Source organism: Xenopus tropicalis, chromosome 6 (genome assembly GCF_000004195.4).
Source record: "Xenopus tropicalis strain Nigerian chromosome 6, UCB_Xtro_10.0, whole genome shotgun sequence".
Lineage (NCBI taxonomy): Eukaryota > Metazoa > Chordata > Amphibia > Anura > Pipidae > Xenopus > Xenopus tropicalis.
In genome coordinates, this window is record NC_030682.2 from 31700948 (window position 1) to 31726243 (window position 25296).

The window sequence follows — 25296 nt, forward strand, 5'->3', positions numbered from 1 at the left end:
CCCATACACAGTAGCCCTCCTTACAGTGTCCCCCATACACAGTAACCCCCCATACACAGTACCCCCCCATACACAGTACCCCCCCATACACAGTACCCCCAATTGCCCCCACATAGAGTACCTCCAATAGAAAATTCCCCCACAGACTTCTTGCGGCTCCTGCTCCTTATTCGGCTCCTCGTACGGCGGCGACAGGACCTTTTATAAGGTTGTGCGTGTGACGTCACACGTACGCACGGGCGCAACCTTATAAAAGGAACTGTCGCCGCCGTACGAGGAGCCGAATAAGAAGCAGGAGCCGCAAGAAGAGACAGTGCCGGAGCGGTCGGCTGCATTGTTTAATGAATGTTCTGCATTTCCGTAATGCGGGACATTCATTGAACAATCCGGGACAGCAGGACGCGCCGTAAAAACCGGGACTGTCGCGACCCCTGTGAAAGGGTCATTCGACCCCCAGGTTGAGAACCGCTGCTTTAATCACAATGCCAACCAACTGACTATCGACTGCTAAGGCCCTCCCTTCCCATTGAAAATGGCAGCCCTTATGAGGCACATATCATCTAGTAAAGGTGCAGAGCACATATATAAACTATTGCATCTTGGGAATGAAACTTCTGAGAGGGTGAATACAAAAAATATAGACACTGTACATTATAAATACTTGAAAGAGGAGCATTGCAAGTTGTTTGCAGGCATTTGTAATGAACAGCTTTATAGATGAGAGCATTAAATGAATATTAAGAGTACTGAATGTTACTGAAGAAGGTTACATTCACAGCCTGGCTAGGGGTGCATAGGGTGTCATTATGTTTAAAGTTTATTCCAAAGAGCTAAATGGACTGTGCCATGAACAGCATTGTCTGGTCAATGCATGTGTTTGGCATTATAGTACTCCCTGGCAGACGCAGAGCTGGCATCATACAGAAAGGAGTATTATACCAAGACATTTCCCTGAAGTAACTGTGTTTCTTTGCCCATTTGTCATGAGAGAAGATCTGACAGTATATGAGGGTGGCTCTATAAAGAAGGGCCGATAACGAGAGCTATAATTAGACAATTGAGGAGGTTTTCCTCTACGATGTTCACATTTCCATTTTTACTATTATTTTTTTCCCTCAGAGAAAAACCTGGCACTGTTGATGATTTATTATACTACTCTAAAACTAGTCCATAGCAACAGAGTTTGACAGCAGATGAAAATCATTTGGCTCATTCAGACAAAAGAAAATTAATTAGTCCCCCAAAATAGTATCAATTATGTTAGCAATAATACCTTATGCATGAAAAGAAAGTCATTTGCATTTTGATGCTTTTTCATTGAAAGAAGTAACAATTCCAGCTGCACAATATTGCTGCACTTGTTGAATATTCCATAAATAAATGACATTTAGGAACGTTTAGGGGGAAACAGTGAGAAAAAAAGTTTACTATGCTACTAACATTTATTTATTTTTTTTTTTACTTTATGACAATAAGCAGCGCGATGCATCACTTACAAAAAATACTAATATTTCTGTAGTTTGAAGTTCTGCTTCTGGGATACAGTGGCTTGTGATGCAGATACATTCTGTACATTGTAATTTTTTTTTAATCTAATTTTCCTTATATTTTGCACCAGAATGGTGGTAAAATTACTTTCAGTTTACACTACAAACCACTCCCTTGTATCTTCAGAGTAATTTGCGGAAGGATAAGTTATTTTATCAGACCTTCTTAAAATCACTGTCCATTGAGCTCCTCCTCAGCCATAAACCTGAGGTCACGGACACATGGAGCGTTTGGTTGCAGCCTGCTTTTTTTCTGCTGGGTAAGAGGAGTGGATCCACTCCCCTATGCAGCCCCATATACCTGCACTGAAAAGTACATTATCTGCCTGTGTGCAGGTCTAGTAACTTCTAGCAACCAGTTATGTGTATGCTACTTGCTTATTGGGTGCTAAGTAGGGCTGCTACCTTTCTGTCTCTGAAAGTCCAGGCCGAGAGTAGGCCGAGGCTGATGATGTTATTGGTCGATTGCTGCATCCATCATTGCAGTGCCCTGGCAGTTTTGGTCTGGACATGCTGGCCAAAAAACATACCCTAGGAGAGTAATTGCACCTGTTTTTACATTGCATTGCATTGTAGACTGGCAGAAGGGAACTATTCTGCACCCCAAAGTTAATATTACATTTTGCTTGTATTTGAATTATGTGTAAAATAATGTTTATTTCTGTTGCCGAGACAACTGTGTCATTTAGAATTCTATAGCAATGTTGATAAATGTTATTAATAAGTATTCATGATGGTTACTGGCATTCTTGAATCCATCTGTCTTAAGAGACTTGAAATTGCAGGCAGATGGCATAATATGTCAGACGTGGTGCCAGACTGAATCAAATCTTGTGTGCGGTTGCTTATTTTATTGGCATTCCTTGGCAGATCAGAGCATATATTTTACATTTGAAGAGTGGTTAATCTGGAGAAGGCTGCTATCCTTTGAACTGGAGATGTGCATCTTATTTATAGTAAAGTCTTAGGAATAGACAGTTAAAAGGGAATTCACCCTAATATGAACTTTAAAGGGATTCTGTCATTTTTTTATGGAATACTGTTTATTTCTAAATTAGTCTTTCTACATAGCAAATAATTCACTCTACCATTTAAAATTTTATTCTTGAACCAACAAATGCATTTTTTAGCTGTAATATTGGTGTGTAGGCGCCATCTCTGAGTCTGATCTTTCAGAAGGAGCCAGCGCTACACATTAGAACTGCTTTCAGGTAACCTATTGTTTCTCCTACTCCCATGTAACCCGTAGGTGGGGATATCGGGGGAAGATCCGCTCGCTTGGCGACATCGCCAAGCGAGCGGATCTGCTCGTGTATGGCCACCTTTACTCTTCCTACTTTATAAACTGGGCAGTTTGTTCAGAGCTCCCTATCTACCTTTGATCAAACAAACCTCTTCTCTAAACAGCAGGCTTTGAGCATCATATTATCAGGGGCTTCTCAATGGATTGGCAATTGTTTTTATCTGTGAGAGGAAATACTAAAGTGAAATTGGCTTCCTATTATTTAATGCTAGTAACAAGCCATATATATTTCTTAAAGTGACACAGTGACACCCCCAATCTTGTAAGCAGTAATGAATAATATATCTGTCATCATTCATTCTGGTCTAAAAATGATCAATATCTTTAAAAATGGCCCATAAATTTAATACTGTTAATGTCTATGTTTTATATGAGGGGTGTGCATGCAAAGACAGACTTCAGTTCCCTATCAGGTCAGGTTATCTGCTGATAGGTAAGTGCCACTGGTTCCCCTGCACAGCCTGATAAAGGACGCAGCAGGAAGTGAAACAGAAGGGCGGGACTAGTACTGTTTTTGGAGAAATTGTCAATAAACTAGCCAAGAACACAATAATGCACTGACACATTCTTGTTTTTTCACAATATGATCCCTTTAAATAAAACAATAGGCAAAAAGTGTGTTCAGTTCATGTCCTATTCATTGAGCTCATGGTGAAAAGAAGTGTATACTGTCCCTTTAAAATAGCTTTATACAGAATACAAAAATGCCCAAACTGGTATTTTTTTTTTCTACTACTAGCCGAAGCAGATTGACCAGTGTATATGTCTGATGATAGATGGATTCTAAAAAGTGAGCATCTCCATTAGATGTTAATCCATTGTTATACACAGATATAAGTACTTTATGGCTCATGTTTAAACATTGCTAAGATTTGCTAGTAGACATTGTTCTATTCAAAAGCTCTAAGCACATGGAAAATGAAGGGGAACATATTAGTATATTTCAGTGTTATGCCAGCTGATGAGGGTCTCCCATTACCAGACTAGCTCTGAAAGAGAGTGAATACATGTCCTGGGCTTGTCTCGCTGTTTGGGAACTCTAATCACATGCTTGGCTGCTCTCAGTGTCCTGCTGCTATGCGAACATTTTAAGATGAAAGTTGAAATCAATGCAGTGAGACTCCATTCATTCTCAAAACTTTATATACCGACACCACGCATAACATCGCTGGAATGCGACTATTGATCTTTATCCTAGCTCAATCACGGTACACAAAGTTTTACTATTTTTATGTAAGATATACTGAATGGTCTGTGTTTTATTATTACTTTGTGTCTTCCACATTCAGTATTGAAAAAGGACTGTTTTTAAAGGATGACTATACCCCACTTTTGTTAACATCAATGTAGGACATGTGCTGAAACATTCTGTTGCCTGTTCTTGTGAGCAGATTAAAAACAAATCTGCAGAAGCTTCTGCATAAAAATCTCTAAAGCTGGCCATACACTATAAGATACGCTCGTTTGGTGAGATTGCCAGACAAGCAGATCTTTCCCCCAATTTGCCCATCTAAGGTAGCCAATATCAGGATAATCAAGCCATTTGGTCCTAGGACCTAGTGATCAGATGACAGCAACGTCAATGTGTTGGAGTGAGGACCGCATCAACAAGCCATTGCAGTCCTTAATTCGATGGGAGAATCAAACCTGCCCGATCAACATCTGGCAGATTTTAGGCCAAGTATCCAATTGGTAGGTTAGGGCTGGGCGATATACCGTTTAATACCGAATACCGGTGTTTTTTTTTTTTAAAACTATATTCATTTTTCAGATACCGCAATACCGGGGTGTCAGGGTACTCACCCGTGCGGCCTGGTCTCGCGCGCCTCCTTGCATGCGCGTGCGCGTCCCGTTGTCCGTGGGACTTTGCGCACGCGTGTCCAGGTGCGCGTGCGTCAAAGCGCACGTACATGTCAAAGCGTGCATGTCCGTGACGCGCTGACGGCGCCGCTTCTGTGCATGCGCGGGGGGTATTTAAAGCTATCAAACGCCTCCTCCTGTGCTATGTTGTTTGCGGCCTTGCCTGGGAAACTAAGCCTGCCTGATTTACCTTACGACTTTCTGTTGCCGATCCTTCGCTTTCCTGACTCTGATTTTCAATACTGCAGTAATTATTCTCTAATTTATTAGGAAATGGGGTTAACACCTAATCCTGCATGGAAAAAAAAAATACCGTCAAATACCGTGACACCAATATAATTTTGAAAAATACCGTGATATAAATTTTTGGTCATACCGCCCAGCTCTATGGTAGGTCCCCCGGAGCTCCCGATACATGGGCAGATAAGCTTCCAAATCGGTCTGAAGGGTCTGAATCAGCAGCTTAAAGCCAGCCATACTCGTACTGATGATATCATTTGAAACCTCGTTTCGTACAATATTTGGTGCGTGTATGGCAGCTCCATGAGGCAACTCATATCGCAGAAGGCTGTGGATATCAGTCGACTCGTCAATCAGCCAGGTTAAAGATTTTGATCGGGAGCCATTGAAGGGCTGCATCGGCAGAAGGAGGTAGAATTTCTATTGTTTCTACCTCCATATCTGACAATTCAGCCCTGAACGTCCGTGAAGGGTGGGAACTATCTTTAGTGAGACCAATGGTCACACGAAAGATCAAAATTGCTATGTGTATGGCCACCTTTATAAGCTGCAGCTGGGGGGAGGAAGGTGTTTCTTAGAGGGCTTCACAGTGGACTGCTGATTTGTTTTGAATGTGCTCGTGCCAACGGTTGTTAGAATGTGACTTTAGTTTCAATTTCAGATTTTGCCTCTTTAAGTACAACGAGTAACAGAAGCCATGCATGTTTCTTAACACAATATGCAAAAAATGTCCTCAGTGCAAACCCTATTAATTAAACTAATGAAAAGGGAGGGTATGCTGCCACTTTAAACGGCCAATAAAAACTTCTGATCCAGCCCCTCTAGACTGAATTGGCAGAAGTGTGAGGCCTCTCTGATGGTACCTCTCTGTCTGACATACCTCAGACAGAGACAAAAGGAGTGGTCAACAAAAATAGATAGAAAAAAAACACTTAAACACATGCCCCACATCTCTGGCGAAATTGCTTTTAGGAAAGCCAATAGGACGGTGCACATCAGAAAATACAGCGTGCGGTCCTAATTGCTTCTGGAACTATTAATCTGTGAAATTCTGTTAGCTGCTGCCCAGGTGGCCAAGGATGTGGTGGGTGATGTGCCCTGCAAAAATGCCCGGGGGAAACACTAGTTTAAAAAATTAATAGAAATTATATGTCGTAATAGCATGAAAGGTGCAGCTCAGTAATAGCCCATTTACGTTAAAGGGATTGTTCACCTTTGAATTAACTTTAAGAATCATTGTGATATTGCTATTGTAAGATCATTTGCAATTTGTCTTATATTTTATTTTGTTGAGCAGCTCTCCAGTTTGGTATTTCAACAACAATATGGATGATTGGTTTGAATGAGAGATAGGAATATGGATAGGAAAGGAACCTAAAAGAGAGAGAAGTTATAAAATGTAACAATAAAATTGTAGCCTCACAGAGCAATAGCTTCTACTGCTGGGGTCAGTGACCCCCATTTGAATTCCATTACCCCCTATAAAGGTTGTTGAGCTCTGGGACAGGTTGGCACTGCAATGCATATTTCTCTAACCCAGTGCTCTTGTTCATTAAAGACTGGGACCGGGAGAAGCTGCTTGAGGCCTGGATGTGCAGCCCAGAGAACTGTTGCCAACGTTCAGGAGTTCAGATGCCAACCCCACCTCCAAGCGGATACAATGCCTGGGATACACTGCCTTCCCCACGTACCCCACGCACCACTCGGTCTTCTGTCACTTCTCCTGATGAGATCAGCCTTTCTCCAGGGGACATCGATACGCCTCTGGTAGGTGCTTGTATGCTCTTTTGATAATGACATAATATGCTGTGTAGTTGTGAAACTGTGCTGTAAATAAATCTCCTTTTACCATAGCCTATACAGAGAGAGACCATACATTATACCAGCATAGGTTGATGACTGTAAAGCAGGGATCCCCAACCTTTCTTACACGTGAGCCACAATCAAATATAAAAAGATTTGGAGAGCAATACAAGCACCAAAAAAGTTCATGAAGATACAAAATAAGGGCTAAGATTGGCTATAAGGCAGCCTCTATGCACACTATCGACTTACAGGATGCTTTATTTGATAGTAAATCTTATTTTTATCCAACCAAAACTTGCCCCCAAGTCAGGAATTCAAAAATAACTACCTGATTTGGGGGCACTGAGAGCAACATCCAAGGGGGTTGGGAGCAACATGTTGCTCACAAGTCACTGGTTGGGGATCACTGCTGTAAAGTAAAATGGCTATAACTAACCACAACATTTTATATTGTTTGAAGCATTTTAGCTTGAAAAAAATTTAAATTACTATTGAAGCCATTTTTTGTTTCTTTGGAAGCAGGTGGAGCAAAAAAAAGGGTAAATTGCATTCTTTCACTAGTGTCCAGGGAAATTGCTTTGCTCTGTAAAGGCAGGTGTGTCCTGCATCTTGCAGCCCCTTTATTCAGCCATACGTTGCCTTCCATTTAGGAACTCAAAGACCTGTATCTCAGGGTGCAAGCCATGGGAAGAGGTGGAAAATGAAAATAAAATACCATTATGCGTCCATGTGTTTGTAAATGCTTTCAAACAGCTTTGTAAATGAGCTCTTGTTTCCTTCAAATGCTGGCAGCTTTGCTGCTTCTGTCTCCAGCAGCTCTTTTATTTGGCGCACCTGTTAGTTTTATTGTGCTATTACATGTCAGCCCAATCAGCATTAGGAAAGGCCTTGTATTTTTGAACTATATAATAGTTGATTGTTTTATTTATATCTATTTGCTGTGTATTTATTATAGCAATTTTAGGCAGATGTAGTAAATTGTAACACCTTAACATTGTGCTGAAGTGTTCTAAATATCCATTGTTTGCCTGTAGGACACTCTTTAGGGCACCTGAAATTCTGTCCAAAATGTTGGCATAACTCATCTGATCAATATAGATTTTCCCCATCTGAACCAAGACCTTTTGGGGACAAAATAATCAGAAAATACAAATTGTTCCCCTAACTCTTTAATTCCCAGTTCTATCCTAATGCCCATTTCCCATCATAAGGAGTATGAAATGCTCTAAGGGCATGAAAAAAATGCCTCCAACTCCTTAGGAAGAACTAGGAATAATAACTTTTGTGCCATTTATAATAGACACAAGGCTACCAGGAAATTAATTTGTGAAAAGCATTTATGCAATCATCAATAATAATGGAACTGTTCAGAAAATAGGATGTTCATTTTAGCACTCTTCAGTTCCAGCAGAAATGGGAACGCACCCAAGCATTAAGTAATCATTTTAGTTCAGTACAGTGCGTCACCCATTCATTATTAGGAAAAATATTTTAGAATTGGCACGTGGACTGAAAAAAAAAAAGATTGGGTTCAGCAGCTTAATGCTGGGCTGCTTCCTTTGGTGCTGCAGGGTTAGTGGAATTATCGTGAGATGAGGATGAAGGCAAGAGACGCATATGGTCCTACTTCTTTGCTCGCTCGCTGCTATCTAGTTATATATTTTGGAGTGAAGCCAATTTCTCAACCCTTTTGTTATCCCTAACTCCCTGCAGCTGCAGACAAATAGGGGAAAGTTTAGTTCATGATACCTGGAGGGGCTTGAGTTAGGATTTCCTGCTTTGGAACGAGAGCTCATCCACTGTGCAGATAGTACGTTCACGTTTCATGGAAGCTGCAAGTGAGAAGTACGGTATAGTGGATGTCATTTGGAAAAGGTTTCAGTTTGCAATGGGATATTTCTGAGTGGGCCGTGTCTGACTCTATACATACTTAGAAAACTCTTGTGATGCCTCTTACTTCTGTTCAAAATGTATGCAAGAGGTTTTGTGAATGCCCTGCTGTCCAGTGGTTGTGGAGAGGTTGTTAAAATATATTGAAGAGACCCTTGCCCTCCAGTATCCACTGCCCCAGCTTCTGCCTGCTTAGTATTGTTGGTACACTAAAGTTAGTCATACATTGAAAGATCTCATTTGGTATGGTCCCCAAATGAGCAGACCCTTTCTTCATTCTGCCCAACTTGAGTTGAGCAATATTAGACAAGTCACAAAGACAGGGATACAGGCTGTCTGAATGAGAACCACATAAATGAGCTGATGCAGTCATTACTCTGACAAGATTTTTAAACTTAACCAGTTGATATCTGGACGATATACGACCAATGTGTCGGTCAGGTAGGCTTGACAGAATGCCCCATACATGGGCATATAAGCTTGCCCTTGTAAGTTCCATGCATTATGCTTTATGCTTTCAGCTCACAGCACTGGATTAATCTATTGCATTATCTATTGGTCCAAGGGTACACAGTAGATTTTGTCCCATGTGTATTTTCAGGCTGGTTTTGCATTTTCCTCAACTGGAAGCAGTCTCCGCCAGGTATGACATTAGCCTTATATAAAGGATCCTCTAGCACAGGGGCGGGCAAACTACGGCCCGTGGGCCACATCTGGCCCGTCAGCCCTTTTAATCCGGCCCGCCGTCTCCGGCCCCCTTAAAAGAATGACGGGCTCTGATTGGTTGCGCCCCGTGCGTGCGCACAGCGTCAGCACGCACAGGGCGCAACCATATAAAAGAATGCACTGGGGAGCCGGGGAACAGAAGGACGGGACGGAGGAAGCAGCGGGTCGCTGGGGAGGAGCTGAGAGGCCCCATAATTTTTGATGGTTTTGATTTTTTGAACGCTGTCCCGGCCCGGTCCGGCCGTATGTTAATTAATGTGGCCCCTGAGCTAAAAAGTTTGCCCACCCACCCTCTAGCAGCATTTTTTCACTAGTGGAGAAGTGGCAGTGAGCGCTCATCACTGCCTGTCAGGGCACACACAAGTCAAATTTTAAGCTAAAATCTGCTCCACGTGTGCGGTGACAGGGGTGCATGGAAAGTGATTGGGAGAAGGCAGGAGCACTATCAGACCAAAACTGGTATATGGCTAATAGCCCAGGGAGCCTGGTTTATCATAATAATGTGCATAGCTGGGACAGCATTTGTCATTATTGTGCACAAGGAAATAATAAGTAGCAGGCTTGTTCGCTTGTACTAAGCACAGTTCAGGTCACTTAAGGGGCGAAGACAGACAGAGTGATTAGTCGCCATGATTTCAATCATGGCAACTAATCACCACCACTTAAAATTTGCGGTGACTTGTACAGCACAGTAGCGGCAATTTGTATATTTTTTTAAAGGCTACTTGCCACGATAAGTTGCAGCAAGTAATTGCTCCGTCTGTCTTTGCCCTAATGGTAAGACCAGTGTGTATTTGTTGAATGCAGTTTTCTTTTAGAACAGAAATAAACAACACACATCTTTGTTCTCTTTTTCAGTGTGGTATCTGCATGTGCAATATTTCTGTTTTTGAAGACCCAGTAGAGATTCCTTGTGGGCATGAGTTCTGCAGAGTTTGCTGGGAATCGTAAGTACCATTTCACTTACATTATCTACCAGACATGAAAACCCCCACTACTGCTACCTGCTATGCAGTTTTGGTTTTGTGTATTATTTTCCAACTCAGTTACTGCAGGTAAAGGACCTGTTACCCAGAATGCTTGGGACTTGGTGTTTTCTGGATAATGGGTCCTTCCACGGATCTCCATACTTTGTGTACTAAAAAAATTATTTAAACATTAAATAAACCTAATTTTCCTTCAACAAGAATTAATTGTGTCTTAGTTGGGATAAAGTAGAAGGTGTTGTTTTATTACGACGGAGAAATAAGAAATCAATTTAAAAAAAATGTAATTATTAGATTAAAATGGAGTCTGCGTGAGATGGCCATCCCATAATTTGGAGCTTTCTGGATAACAGGCTTCCAGATAACTGATCCCACAGGTGTACTGTATAACTTTTGTTTAAAGCCATTTAGTTTAATAGTGAACAAAAGGTATACTCACTAAGGAGTGCTAAAAGCTTAGGAACCCAAGATGGGCATATCGGAGGAAAGACTTGCTCATTAGGCGACGTCCCCAAACAGGCAAATTGTACCATGTATGGCTACCTTTACATGCAAAAAACACTTTGCACGCTACTGCACATGCAGATGCCCAAGCTCAGAGAAAAGAAGGCAGGGGGGAGCAAAATACCCCAGGCCGCTGCAGTTTTCTGCTAACAGGAGGTAGGGGTGCCTAACATTTTGGCACCCCCAGTGTTTATACCTTTAGTTCTCCTTTAACTTGCAGGGCTCTTCAGTCTTCTTCTGAAATAGGCAAGGCATAGATCAAAGAGTAGTTCTATTTCCTCTCTGGCAAACTGCAGCCATGTCTTGCTTTACGGCAGGGATTGTGTGCCACTGTCCTGCAAGAGCAGTATTATGTGCAAATTATACTTTATAATTCTTATTAAGGCACACTGCAATGCTTCATCTGCCTTTGGCTGACTTCACATTACATTTGCAATTTTTTTTGCATATGCAAAAATATTAATTCAGCTTTTGCAAAAAAAGGGGGGGATGTAAAAAATGATACTAAGCACTGGGGTCATTATTTGCAGTGAGCAGTTGTATACTGCAGAATTATAAAATAGCATATATATTGCCAAACGCTCTCTCCAAGCTGCACAAGGCAGCAGACATCTGTAATACTTGCATGGTTTGATCCTTATTGTACGCTGAGTAAATATAAACAGTTTCATAAGCTCAAGCACAATAATGGATTTGGGGAAAATAGACAGAGAATAAGAAAAAGCAATATTATCAGTGCCTCCAGCTTTCAAGGTGTTTTATTGCATCTTCATTGAAAATAGACATTTCTTTTTCTCATTTTGGTAACCTTACATATGGCTTTTATGGTCACCTAATAACAGATTGGGGAATATGAAAACCTCAGGGAAATTATTTTCCTCCATACCCAAGACAAAGGGTGATAAAGGTATGGAACTGCATCCAGAAACTTGTTATCCTAAAGACTCCAAAAACAGCAAACCCATTTGCCATAGAGTCCTGTTAAAAAGACAGTCTACATTTTTGTTTGATTTTCTTTAAATGTAATAATAATCCCTGTTAAATGATTTTTGATAATATACGCTTGCAATTTAAGCATGATACATCACCCCCACAGACTTCCCTGTTGCCATGGGGGTCAGGGACTCTTCTGCAGAGTGAACTCTGGCCTATACATATAACTGGGAATAGATTGAAAGTGCCTAAAGGGTCTGCTCCTGATTGACCTGTTGCTCTGTAACATATTGTACCGTGTTCCCGTGCCTCAGCTTCAGGCATCCAGTTTACTTACCCAAATGTTTGTCGTTTGTCACTTGGCTCTTGTCTTGCCTCTGCTTGCACAAATTGCTCTTCTGGGCCCATTCACATTAAAGCTCTTGCCAAAGTAGTAAATATGATCTTCTTAACCATTACTAAAATTGCCAGGAAGAAGCAATCAATATATTGTAAATTCTTTAAAAGCTGAAAAATCTCAAGGGCTTCAAGTCTGGTTGTTTCCCTGTACAGGAAGCCGCTGGCAGCTATTTTTCTGTGTTTTAGTAAATAAAATGCTGTGCAACTTCAAAACTGTTTTAGTCCAAAGCCGAAAAGTGCCAATAAAATTGTAGCCTCACAAAGCAATAGTTTTTTTTTTTTTTTAGCTGTCAGGGTCAGTGACCCCTATTAAAACTCTGGAAGGCAGATAAAAAAAAAACCTATAACAAAAAATGAAGACCAATGGAAATGTTTTTATATATAGGTCATTATATAACATACTAAAAATTAACCCCTTTATGGAAGGTAGCCTTTAAGAAGTAAAGCACAGGGATCTAGAAGTTGCAGCATTTATTTAATGGAGGAGGACAATGGAAAGTAGGAATATTCTTTAGTTTACAGTATATAGTATGGTTAGAGAACAGGAACGTGCACACTCATGCAAGGTCCACTGGATTCTCCCCCATATGTAATAAATGGCGCAAGTAAATGCTGATTAGTTACTATGGGTTACTGCTCCTGGACAAACTTAGTGCCTTCTATAACATAACCCCATTAATAATGTTTCAAGTATTTTTTAAACCCTTTAAGGTTTTGCTAGGATGTCCTGCAATAATGGCTTCAACTAGTTTTTTGGGATAAAAATGTACAAATTTTACTCATGTTTCAGGAATGATTTTGCCCGTTCTTCCAGGCAGATTCTCTCTAGTAGGTTATTCAGGTTAGTTGGATGCTGCCTATGTGCCACAATTACCACAGTTAGTGCCAAAGATTCCCATGTGAATTGCACTCGAATGACTTTAGGCTCCTGCTAAAAGATGAACTTTTTCTCAGCTTCAGCATTTTTATCAGACAAAAACAGGTTGCCTTGTTGTATTTACCCGTACTTCTGCATGATTCAACGATTCTATTCTAACAAGCCCAGCCCCATAAAACTATGCTAACTATAATAAATATGCCCCTCTGTAATAAATATGGCCCTGTTATCTATGTCAGTATCTATGTCAGTTATTTAAATGATTGACAGAGACAGATATAAGGCAGAAGAGTGTCTTGGTTAGATTAATTGTGTTTTACTTGTGTACATTACCAGCTTTCACAGCCCAGGGGCTAAATGGGCCAAAATCACTAATGAATGGTGTGCAAGTCCATTCTTACCTCAGAAGGTTTGAGCTACTTGCTGTTATTGCCATAATGGGTGGCTCCACAAAATATCAGTTTGAATAATAAATACTTGTGCAGATAGCATTCTTCTTGGGATTTTTATTTCCGTATACAAGAACATTACATAAGAAATGTTTTTTTTTTTTTTTGTTTCAGTACAGGTATGGGATCCGTTATCCGGAAACCCATTATCCAGAAAGCCTTTCTCCCATAGACTCCATTTTAATCAAATAATTCAGATTTTTAAAACTGATTTCCTTTTTCTCTGTAATAATAAAACAGTACCTTGTACTTGATCCCAACTAAGATATAATTAATCCTTATTGGATGCAAAACAATCCTATTGGGTTTAATTAATGTTTAATTAATTTTTTAGAAGACTTAAGGTATTGAGATCTAAATTACGGAAAGACCCCTTATCTGGAATACCCTTGATTCCGAGCATTCTGGATAAGAGGTCCTATACCTGTACTTTAAAACTGTCACCGATACCATTGCTTTGTAGGATTTGTTACACAGTTCAGTGAGTGAATTGGTCAAGGGTCTTAATATTTTTCACGGCACTGTATGAAGGGTAATGCATGACCCCTGCTGTGAAATACATGGCTATTAGAAGTCAAAAGGAATGATGTGACCCTATTAAAGCATGAGGCTGAAGGTCACAGAACTCCGAGGTGATTTCTAATAGGCACATTATCTAGTTTTCTGATGAAAGGATATGCAATGTAAATTAGAAGGGTAGTGGGGGCTGCTGAGAACAAATTACTAGCTTTTAACATATAAATAGAGCTCTGAGTTCCATTACCTGTATAAAAGCATTACATCATCGGCCTTGACGACTTATAATATCCTTATATTTTTCAATAGGGGGTACATTGTGTCCATTTTGGTTTAAGCTCCTGTATACTTTAAGGTGGCCATACACGGGCCGACTATAGCTGCCGATATCGGTCCCTTGGACCGATTCGGCAGCTAATCGGCCCGTGTATGGGGAGAGCAGATCGGCCTGGCCGACCGATATCTGGCCTGAAATTGGCCAGATCTCGATCGGCCAGGTTAGAAAATCTGGTCGGATCGGGGACCGCATCGGCTCGTTGATGCGGTCCCCGATCCGACTGCCCCATTGCCGCCCACATAATCCGATCGTCTGGCCCCAGGGCCAAACGATCGGATTATTGTTTTTTTTACCTAAATGGTCCCCGATATCGCCCACCCGTAGGTGGGGATATCGGGGGAAGATCCGCTCGCTTGGCGACATCGCCAAGCGAGCGGATCTGCTCGTGTATGGCCAGCTTTAAACTCTTACAATAGGTAAATGAAGATGTATCTTGGATCTCATGACCCACTTAACCAATTTAGCACAAGGTAATTAATGGGAAATAGTGCAGGCAGCAAGTGTTTGGAGTCATCCTACAGTCTTGGATGCCAGAACACCCAACTACAATTCTGTATGGATTATTTATTGTTTTTTTCTTATGTTTTTTTCTTCTAGGTTCTTAAATCTAAAAATCCAAGAGGGGGAGGCCCACAACATCTTCTGCCCTGCTTATGACTGCTTCCAGCTCGTTCCAGTTGATGTTATTGAAAGTGTGGTCTCTAAGGAGATGGACAAGCGTTACCTCCAGTTCGACATAAAGGTGAAATAATTGCCCTGATTTTCAGAGATTTCCCTGGCAGGGTAGTGTTCAATATACTGTAAACCAGTGTGCATAGAAGCTACCTAATAGCCAATCTTAAGCTGGCCATACACGCACCGATAATATTGTACGAAACCTCGTTTCGTACGATATTCGGTGCGTGTATGGCATGTCGGCGAGTCGACCGATATCGCAGGAAGCTGCTAAAATCGGTCAACTCGACGATCGGCCAGGTTAGAAAATTATGATCGGGCGCCATAGAAGGCACCTGACCAAAATCTGTCGTCAGGGCTGAATCGGCAGAAGGAGGTAGAAATCCTATTGTTTCTACCTCCTTATCTGCTGTTTCAACCCTGAACAGTGTGTGGCGGATCTGACGATGTTTTGGTGCGACCGATGGTCGCACGAAACATCGTCAGATCGCCACGTCTGTGGCCACCTTTAGCCCTTATTTGGTTCCTCCATGAACTTTTATGATGCTTGTGTTGCTTTTCAGGTCTTTTTACATTTGACTGTGGCTCACGAGTAAGAAAGGTTGGGGACCCCTACTGTAAACCAAATCTGGTACCCCAAGTCTGGTACCCCTGTTTTATGCTTTTCACGGGACCAGAAAAAAAAATGGTGTAAAATCAGGGAAAAGCAATATATATCAGTGGGACCACAGAAGAGCTGTGTAAAATGTAGGAAAACTTTAAATCAGGGTATGTAAAATTAAGGTTTCACTGTAGGGGTTGCCTTCGGCCTAAGCCAGTGGTTGGTGAGCTACATGTTGGTCCCCGGGGCCTCAAAGTAGGTTGCCATTTTTGGTTGCATAAAACCCAGTGTAAAGCCAAACAGAGCCTTCTATAGGCTGCCAATCCACATTTCCATGCTTGTGTTGCTCCCCAGCACTTTTTCCATTTGAATGTGGCTCACAAGGTATAAAAGGTTCTCTCATTTCAGAGACCTGAGCTTTCCAAATCTGGCTGAGTTTCTGTGTATTTCCCCTTCTGGAACAAGATTTAGGCTCTAAATACAATGCTATACAAGCAATGCTTTTTTCTAAGCTAAATGGAGTAATTTTTATGTCATTTCTGAAAATTGTCTCAAACCTGGCATTTTATCCTATTTCTAAATATGAACGCCACGGGCCTACTGAACAGTTTGATGCCCGATATGCATAGATTTACCAAACTATGTGGCATATAGAGGCAACCAAATGAAAACAGCGCATAAATTTTCTTACATAACCAACGGGCTCCTACATTAATCCCAGGACTTGATGTCCTGAAAAGGGGCGCTATTCCCAAAAAAAACCCAATAAATCTGATCTGATAGCTTGGTATCATAAATCATTAGCTGCCCTTTAAAATTGCAAAAAGAGGATTGGTGGGGAAATCTGAATGTAGCCAGTGAAAAATCTGGGTCGGGGCCGGGAATCGAACCTGTGTCTTAGCGGGTCCGCAGGCCGCTTCAAGTCCGATGCCCTTACCACTAGGCTACCCGACCCACTGAATTCTGGGAGATTTTTTTGACTCTTTTGTCTGTAACAGACCAACGGTTGGCTTATTCTAACTGCAAATAAAACATGCAGGCTATAAGGCTTCCGTTTGCACCAACACCTGTATAAGTAGGGCAGTGATCCCCAACCAGTGGTTGGTGAGCTACATGTTGTTCCCAGGGGCCTCAAAGTAGGTTGCCATTTTTAAATTTCTGGCTTGGAGGCAAGTTTTGGTTGCATAAAACCCAGTGTAAAGCCAAACAGAGCCTTCTATAGGCTGCCAATCCACATAGGGGCTACCAAATAGCCAATTATAGCTCTTATATGCACCCCCGGGAACTTTTTCCATGCTTGTGTTGCTTCCCAACACTTTTTCCATTTGAATGTGGCTCAAAATGTTGGGGATCCCTGAACTAGGGGGACTGTTTCATAAGTAGAGAGTTTGAATCCGGAAAACGTGCTGCACTATGTTTAACATCAAAATAGGCAAAAAATCTCTTTGAAAAACGTTTGAGCTGAAAGCAGTCGCTTGTGTGCCTATCCAAGCTGGGCCCAATAAAGCCCTATGTGGGTTATAGGAGAGACTTTCCATAGAAGGCCGGCCACTATTGTATCACGTAGGTTTTCTGCTTTATAAATGTGTATAGTGACACATTCTGATGAATCTAAAATAGCTAAAGATATCTTTCTGTACCAAATGACAAAGCTTTCCTAAACTTAGCGCTATTTATGACGTTTCTAAATATCGCCTAAAAATGTTGCAATTTGGTGCATTTAACTCTGATGATGTGGTGACATGAAGCCCAATATGCATAGATGTACCAAAGCAGGGGGCATCCATGGGCCCCGAATGAAAATAGCGCATATGAATTTTCTCATGTAAGGAACGTTACATTAATCCCAGGACTTGTTGTCCTGAGAAGGTGGCGCTATTGCAAAAAAAACAAAAAAAACCCCAAAAAATCTGAGTAAAGTGCGGACGTGCTTTAACCCTTTAAGTGCCAGCAGAATTTCACATTTCGTTTCCCCAATTTTAGTTTTGTAAACAGTCTGTGCTCTCTCATTTCAGAGGCGTTTACTGGGGGGGGGGGAGAACCTGAGCTTTCCAAATCTGGCTGAGTTTCTGTGTATTTCCCCTTCTGGAACAAGATTTAGGCTCTAAATACAATGCTGTACAAGAAATGCTTTTTTCTAAGCTAAATGGAGTAATTTTTATGTCATTTCTGAAAATTGTCTCAAACCTGGCATTTTACTCTATTCTATATCCTACATTTCGTAATGTACCAACATAAAACATTCTAAATATGAACGCCACGGGCCTACTGAACAGTTTGATGCCCAATATGCATAGATTTACCAAACTATGTGGCATATAGAGGCAACCAAATGAAAACAGCGCATATGAATTTTCTCACGTAACCAACGGGGCTCCTACATTAATCCCAGGACTTGATGTCCTGAAAAGGGGCGCTATTCCCAAAAAAAACCCAATAAATCTGATCTGATAGCTTGGTATCATAAATCATTAGCTGCCCTTTAAAATTACAAAAAGAGGATTGGTGGGGAAATGTGAATGTAGCCAGTGAAAAATCTGGGTCGGGGCCGGGAATCGAACCTATGTCTTAGCGGGTCCGCAGGCCGCTTCAAGTCCGATGCCCTTACCACTAGGCTACCCGACCCACTGAATTCTGGGAGATTTTTTTGACTCTTTTGTCTGTAACAGACCAACGGTTGGCTTATTCTAACTGCAAATAAAACATGCAGGCTTTAAGGCTACCGTTTGCACCAACACCTGTATAAGTAGGGCAGTGATCCCCAACCAGTGCTTGGTGAGCTACATGTTGCTCCCAGGGGCCTCAAAGTAGGTTGCCATTTTTAAATTTCTGGCTTGGAGGCAAGTTTTGGTTGCATAAAACCCAATGTAAAGCCAAACAGAGCCTTCTGTAGGCTGCCAATCCACATAGGGGCTACCAAATAGCCAATTATGGCTCTTATATGCACCCCCGGGAACTTTTTCCATGCTTGTGTTGCTTCCCAACACTTTTTCCATTTGAATGTGGCTCAAAATGTTGGGGATCCCTGAACTAGGGGGACTGTTTCATAAGTAGAGAGTTTGAATCCGGAAAACGTGCTGCACTATGTTTAACATCAAAATAGGCAAAAAATCTCTTTGAAAAACGTTTGAGCTGAAAGCAGTCGCTTGTGTGCCTATCCAAGCTGGGCCCAATAAAGCCCTATGTGGGTTATAGGAGAGACTTTCCATAGAAGGCCGGCCACTATTGTATCACGTAGGTTTTCTGCTTTATAAATGTGTATAGTGACACATTCTGATGAATCTAAAATAGCTAAAGATATCTTTCTGTACCAAATGACAAAGCTTTCCTAAACTTAGCGCTATTTATGACGTTTCTAAATATCGCCTAAAAATGTTGCAATTTGGTGCATTTAACTCTGATGATGTGGTGACATGAAGCCCAATATGCATAGATGTACCAAAGCAGGGGGCATCCATGGGCCCCGAATGAAAATAGCGCATATGAATTTTCTCATGTAAGGAACGTTACATTAATCCCAGGACTTGATGTCCTGAGAAGGCGGCGCTATTGCAAAAAAAACAAAAAAAAACCCAAAAAATCTGAGTAAAGTGCGGACGTGCTTTAACCCTTTAAGTGCCAGCAGAATTTCACATTTCGTTTCCCCAATTTTAGTTTTGTAAACAGTCTGTGCTCTCTCATTTCAGAGGCGTTTACTGGGGGGGGGGAGAACCTGAGCTTTCCAAATCTGGCTGAGTTTCTGTGTATTTCCCCTTCTGGAACAAGATTTAGGCTCTAAATACAATGCTGTACAAGAAATGCTTTTTTCTAAGCTAAATGGAGTAATTTTTATGTCATTTCTGAAAATTATCTCAAACCTGGCATTTTACTCTATTCTATATCCTACATTTCGTAATGTACCAACATAAAACATTCTAAATATGAACGCCACGGGCCTACTGAACAGTTTGATGCCCAATATGCATAGATTTACCAAACTATGTGGCATATAGAGGCAACCAAATGAAAACAGCGCATATGAATTTTCTCACGTAACCAACGGGGCTCCTACATTAATCCCAGGACTTGATGTCCTGAAAAGGGGCGCTATTCCCAAAAAAAACCCAATAAATCTGATCTGATAGCTTGGTATCATAAATCATTAGCTGCCCTTTAAAATTACAAAAAGAGGATTGGTGGGGAAATGTGAATGTAGCCAGTGAAAAATCTGGGTCAGGGCCGGGAATCGAACCTATGTCTTAGCGGGTCCGCAGGCCGCTTCAAGTCCGATGCCCTTACCACTAGGCTACCCGACCCACTGAATTCTGGGAGATTTTTTTGACTCTCTTGTCTGTAACAGACCAACGGTTGGCTTATTCTAACTGCAAATAAAACATGCAGGCTTTAAGGCTTCCGTTTGCACCAACACCTGTATAAGTAGGGCAGTGATCCCCAACCAGTGCTTGGTGAGCTACATGTTGCTCCCAGGGGCCTCAAAGTAGGTTGCCATTTTTAAATTTCTGGCTTGGAGGCAAGTTTTGGTTGCATAAAACCCAGTGTAAAGCCAAACAGAGCCTTCTATAGGCTCCCAGCCCACATAGGGGCTACCAAATAGCCAATTATAGCTATTATATGCACCCCCAGGAAATTTTTCCATGCTTGTGTTGCTTCCCAACACTTTTTCCATTTGAATGTGGCTCACAGGTATAAAAGGTTGGGGGATCCCTGGCCTACGCCAATTGCTGTTGCAGAGTTTTATCCATCTTTAGTAAAGTAAAATGATAAAAAAATGTATCATTCCAATCTCAGAGAGGCTCATTGCAGTTTCATTTAAAGGCAAAGCAGCAGAAAATCCAATTGGGGAAATTTGACTTCATTTACTAACAAGGCTGTTATTGAATATCTCTTAATATTGTTAATTTAAATTTATTTTACATTCTCTGTTCCCAGAGAATGTGATCACATGAGTCCCTGCCTACGGATCTTACAATCCCATGGCACTGTTATATATATATAATTATTTGTATTTTAGGTAAAGTGTTTCCTTAACAGTGTAAACTATTTATTGCACCACATGATCTTTGCTCGCCCTTGATAGCTAATGATAACTACAGTTATAATCCAGTCATTCATTGGTTTTGTTTAATCCCAGGCATTTGTAGAGAACAACACTGCTATTCGATGGTGCCCAACGCCAGCGTGTGAAAGAGCAGTTCGGCTTAAAAAGCAGGGAACCAATACTTCTGGATCAGATACCCTGACCTTTCCTTTGCTAAGAGCCCCAGCTGTGGACTGTGGAAAAGGGCATCTTTTTTGCTGGTGAGTGACCACATACTGGTACAATGCATTTGTTCTGTACTTATGTAGAGGGCAAGGTTTGGGCACATACAGTTTAGCTGCGTAAAGGTTTTGCCATATCTTGGCCAATTTACATAAAGTCTTCATCAGTTCTTTATTTTTATTTACACCCAGACCTGGACTGGGATTTAAAATAGACCCTGACATTTTAAGCATGCAAAGGCCCAAACAACTCCCCACCAGCCCACTAAATAGTGACTGTCTATGGCAGCCCCTCTGGTATTTGCCAGAATTCACAGCCTGGGCCTGTTTACGCTTGCTCTTGCTTTTCCAGTAGAGCAGTGAATACCAACCAGTGGCTCAGAAGTAACATGTTAGTTCACCAACCCCTTGGATGTTTCTCCCACTGGCCTCAAAGCGGGTGTTCATTTTTGAATTTCTGGTAAGGAGGCATAAAAACCAAATATAATGCCAAACAGAGAGTTCTGCAGACTGCCAGTCCACATAGGGGCTATTAAGTAGCCAATTATAGCTCTTATATGCACCCCCAGAAACATTTTCATGCTTGTGTTGCTCCCCAACACAGGTATAAAAGGTTAGGGATCCCTGCAGTAGAGGAAATAAGGTTCTCCATACAAGCATGACTGTTCAGTGTTCAATTCCGATTTGTTATAGCTGAGATTAAATAAAAAACTCACTAATGAAATTGCTATATATTAAGCAGATTGTCAGATTTTCTCGTTCCCAGATGAAAAATTGCATTGTTAAACGGTTGTTTGACAGTTGTTTAAACTATAGGAAATGCTATCCACTGAGAACACCCATGTGAAAAGATGTCATGGTTTCATTGTCAAAAGGTAAAATTAAGTATTTGGGGATGCACATCATCAGTCTAATAGTCAGCAGGGTGCTCACTGCAGGGGTCCCCTGGAAGATCCCCAAGTTATATACAAAACTGGAGAAAAGCAGGGCACTCAAAAAAAAAAAAAAAAACATTTTTCAAATATAATTTTGATGTATTTATGTAAATAAAATATTTATTTAAAAATATCATTTTGGAGTTCCCTGCTTTTCTCCTATTTCATTGTTGAAAGGTACGAAAAGATTGTACATGCACAGTATGGTATCAGGTTGTGGTGGAAGCAGTATATACAGGAACGAGGAAATGATTTATAATCCGCCTTATTTTATTGACATTGGTATGCCATTACATGATCAGTAAGTTCTGCTGTTTGTTAATAATGTGACCAGTTGCCATGGCTTGTAAAATAAAACTTTTGGCTTTTATCAACAGAAATATGTCTTTTCGTAGTGGTTTTTTTTTTTGGTTAAAAGTTTGGTGATTTTATTATATAGCGTTGGTGTTTTTTTTATTATATATGACAGGTACAGCCATGACATACACTGACAAAAGTCTGTCATTCACACCAACTGTCACATTATATTGTTGAATGACTGAAATTTTAAAATCGGATCAATTTTCAGAACAAAGGGGGAGCTTTTTATTTATATATTGCAGAATTTCTTGCCAAAACTGCTGAATAGTTGGACAGGACCAGATCATGTGCCACCAGTCACTGCATTTTATATTACGCCTAATGCACATTGGGGTATCTAAACTGGTAAAGCTTATTCGCCCATTTTGAAAGGTCTGAGTCTGTTGTTTTTGAAAATATATGATTTTGTTGAATTAACATATGGAACTTTTCTACATAAAATAATAATAGGTATCACTTTATTCAGAAGATCAGTGGCATTCGCATTTATTATATGTTGTCTTTATTTTGTTTATTTAATCCATTACTTTTTTGTGAAATATAAGATACTATGAACTGCAAGTTTTAATGCTGGTGTCTGAAACGTCATAGATATGGCTAACTTTAGCAGCAATCTGTGTTTAAAAAAAAAAAATTGTATATACTCAGTCTGAATTTTTCAGAATCTGTTATGAATTCTGCTGATATATGAATTCTGCTGATAACAAAATCTGTTATCTGTCATTTTGGAGTGGAATTTATTTACCCTTGGAAGCTTTAGCAAAACAGGCTGCAGGCAGTAAGCTTTTTTCATGGAACCCAAGTGTCAGCCATGAAAATTGTATTTCACTATATACATTTTTGGATCTCTTAAAGACACATAGTTTGATGCCCAGTCAATTTGTTTAGAGCATTCTTGGCTTTTATATTCTGTTCCCATGTACATGTGGGAGATCTATCTTTTGGGTTGCTCTGGGATTCCATGTTTTAGAATCCTTTTTGTACTTCTTTATGGAATTGAAAGCTCCATAAAAATTCATATATGGTACCAGTGTACCCCAAGCAGGTATGGGTTTTTCAAAATTAAGTTTATTTTCATGTATTTAAAAGAATATTTTTACGCTCTATTTCTGTGTATTGTAATTGTTTTTATCCTATTTGTTGTTTTATATCCACAATGTATTGATACTGAAATTAAATCACACACTAGTTCAGGAATATTCAGAATGTGTATGTCATGTGTACCGTAAGCCAAAATTTCCCCCAAAAGTTGATAATGTGCTTGGAAACCAACATGCAATAAATATATATATATATATATAATATATATATATATCCAAATGCAGATAATCAAATAACAAGTAACGAAGCCGCGCTCACAGGTCTTATGAAAAAATAAAAATTATATTAAAATAAAATAATTTTTATTTTTTCATAAGACCTGTGAGCGCGGCTTCGTTACTTGTTATATATATACACATATATATATATACTATATATACACATTGGCTTGCAAAAGTATTCGGTCCCCTTGAACTTTTCCACATTTTGTCACATTACAGCCACAAACATGAATCAATTTTATTGGAATTCCACGTGAAAGACCAATACAAAGTGGTGTACACGTGAGAAGTGGAACGAAAATCATACATGATTCCAAACATTTTTTACAAATAAATAACTGCAAAGTGGGGTGTGCGTAATTATTCAGCCCCCTGAGTCAATACTTTGTAGAAGCACCTTTTGCTGCAATTCCAGCTGCCAGTCTTTTAGGGTATGTCTCTACCAGCTTTGCACATCTACAGACTGAAATCCTTGCCCATTCTTCTTTGCAAAACAGCTCCAGCTCAGTCAGATTAGATGGACAGCGTTTGTGAACAGCAGTTTTCAGATCTTGCCACAGATTCTCCATTGGATTTAGATCTGGACTTTGACTGGGCCATTCTAACACATGGATATGTTTTGTTTTAAACCATTCCATTGTTGCCCCGGCTTTATGTTTAGGGTCGTTGTCCTGCTGGAAGGTGAACCTCCGCCCCAGTCTCAAGTCTTTTGCAGACTCCAAGAGGTTTTCTTCCAAGATTGCCCTGTATTTGGCTCCATCCATCTTCCCATCAACTCTGACCAGCTTCCCTGTCCCTGCTGAAGAGAAGCAACCCCAGAGCATGATGCTGCCACCACCATATTTGCCAGGGGGGGTGGTGTGTTCAGAGTGATGTGCAGTGTTAGTTTTCCGCCACACATAGCGTTTTGCATTTTGGCCAAAAAGTTCCATTTTGGTCTCATCTGACCAGAGCACCTTCTTCCACATGTTTGCTGTGTCCCCCACATGGCTTGTGGCAAACTGCAAACGGGACTTCTTATGGTTTTCTGTTAACAATGGCTTTCTTCTTGCCACTCTTCCATAAAGGCCAACTTTGTGCAGTGCACGACTAATAGTTGTCCTATGGACAGGTTCCCCCACCTGAGCTGTAGATCTCTGCAGCTCCCCCAGAGTCACCATGGGCCTCTTGGCTGCATTTCTGATCAGCGCTCTCCTTGTTCGGCCTGTGAGTTTAGGTGGATGGCCTTGTCTTGGTAGGTTTACAGTTGTGCCATACTCCTTCCATTTCTGAATGATCGCTTGAACAGTGCTCCATGGGATGTTCAAGGCTTTGGAAATCTTTTTGTAGCCTAAGCCTGCTTTAAATTTCTCAATAACTTTATCCCTGACCTGTCTGGTGTGTTCTTTGGACTTCATGGTGTTGTTGCTCCCAATATTCTCTTAGACAACCTCTGAGGCCGTCACAGAGCAGCTGTATTTGTACTGACATTAGATTACACACAGGTGCACTCTATTTAGTCATTAGCACTCATCAGGCAATGTCTATGGGCAACTGACTGCACTCAGACCAAAGGGGGCTGAATAAATACGCACACCCCACTTTGCAGTTATTTATTTGTAAAAAATGTTTGGAATCATGTATGATTTTCGTTCCACTTCTCACGTGTACACCACTTTGTATTGGTCTTTCACGTGGAATTCCAATAAAATTGATTCATGTTTGCGGCTGTAATGTGACAAAATGTGGAAAAGTTCAAGGGGGCCGAAATACTTTTGCAAGCCATTGTGTG

General features: G+C 40.8%; 1 protein-coding gene across 1 annotated transcript in view; it reads left to right on the forward strand.

Annotated features, from left to right (window-relative positions):
• Positions 1 to 25296, forward strand: part of ankib1 (ankyrin repeat and IBR domain containing 1) — a 118024-nt gene that overhangs the window by 62725 nt on the left and 30003 nt on the right. The window contains exons 6-9 of the mRNA XM_012965614.3: positions 6509 to 6717; positions 10231 to 10319; positions 14971 to 15115; positions 20781 to 20947. Of these exons, the coding sequence (XP_012821068.1) occupies positions 6509 to 6717; positions 10231 to 10319; positions 14971 to 15115; positions 20781 to 20947 (610 nt within the window). The remainder of the gene's footprint in view (positions 1 to 6508; positions 6718 to 10230; positions 10320 to 14970; positions 15116 to 20780; positions 20948 to 25296) is intronic.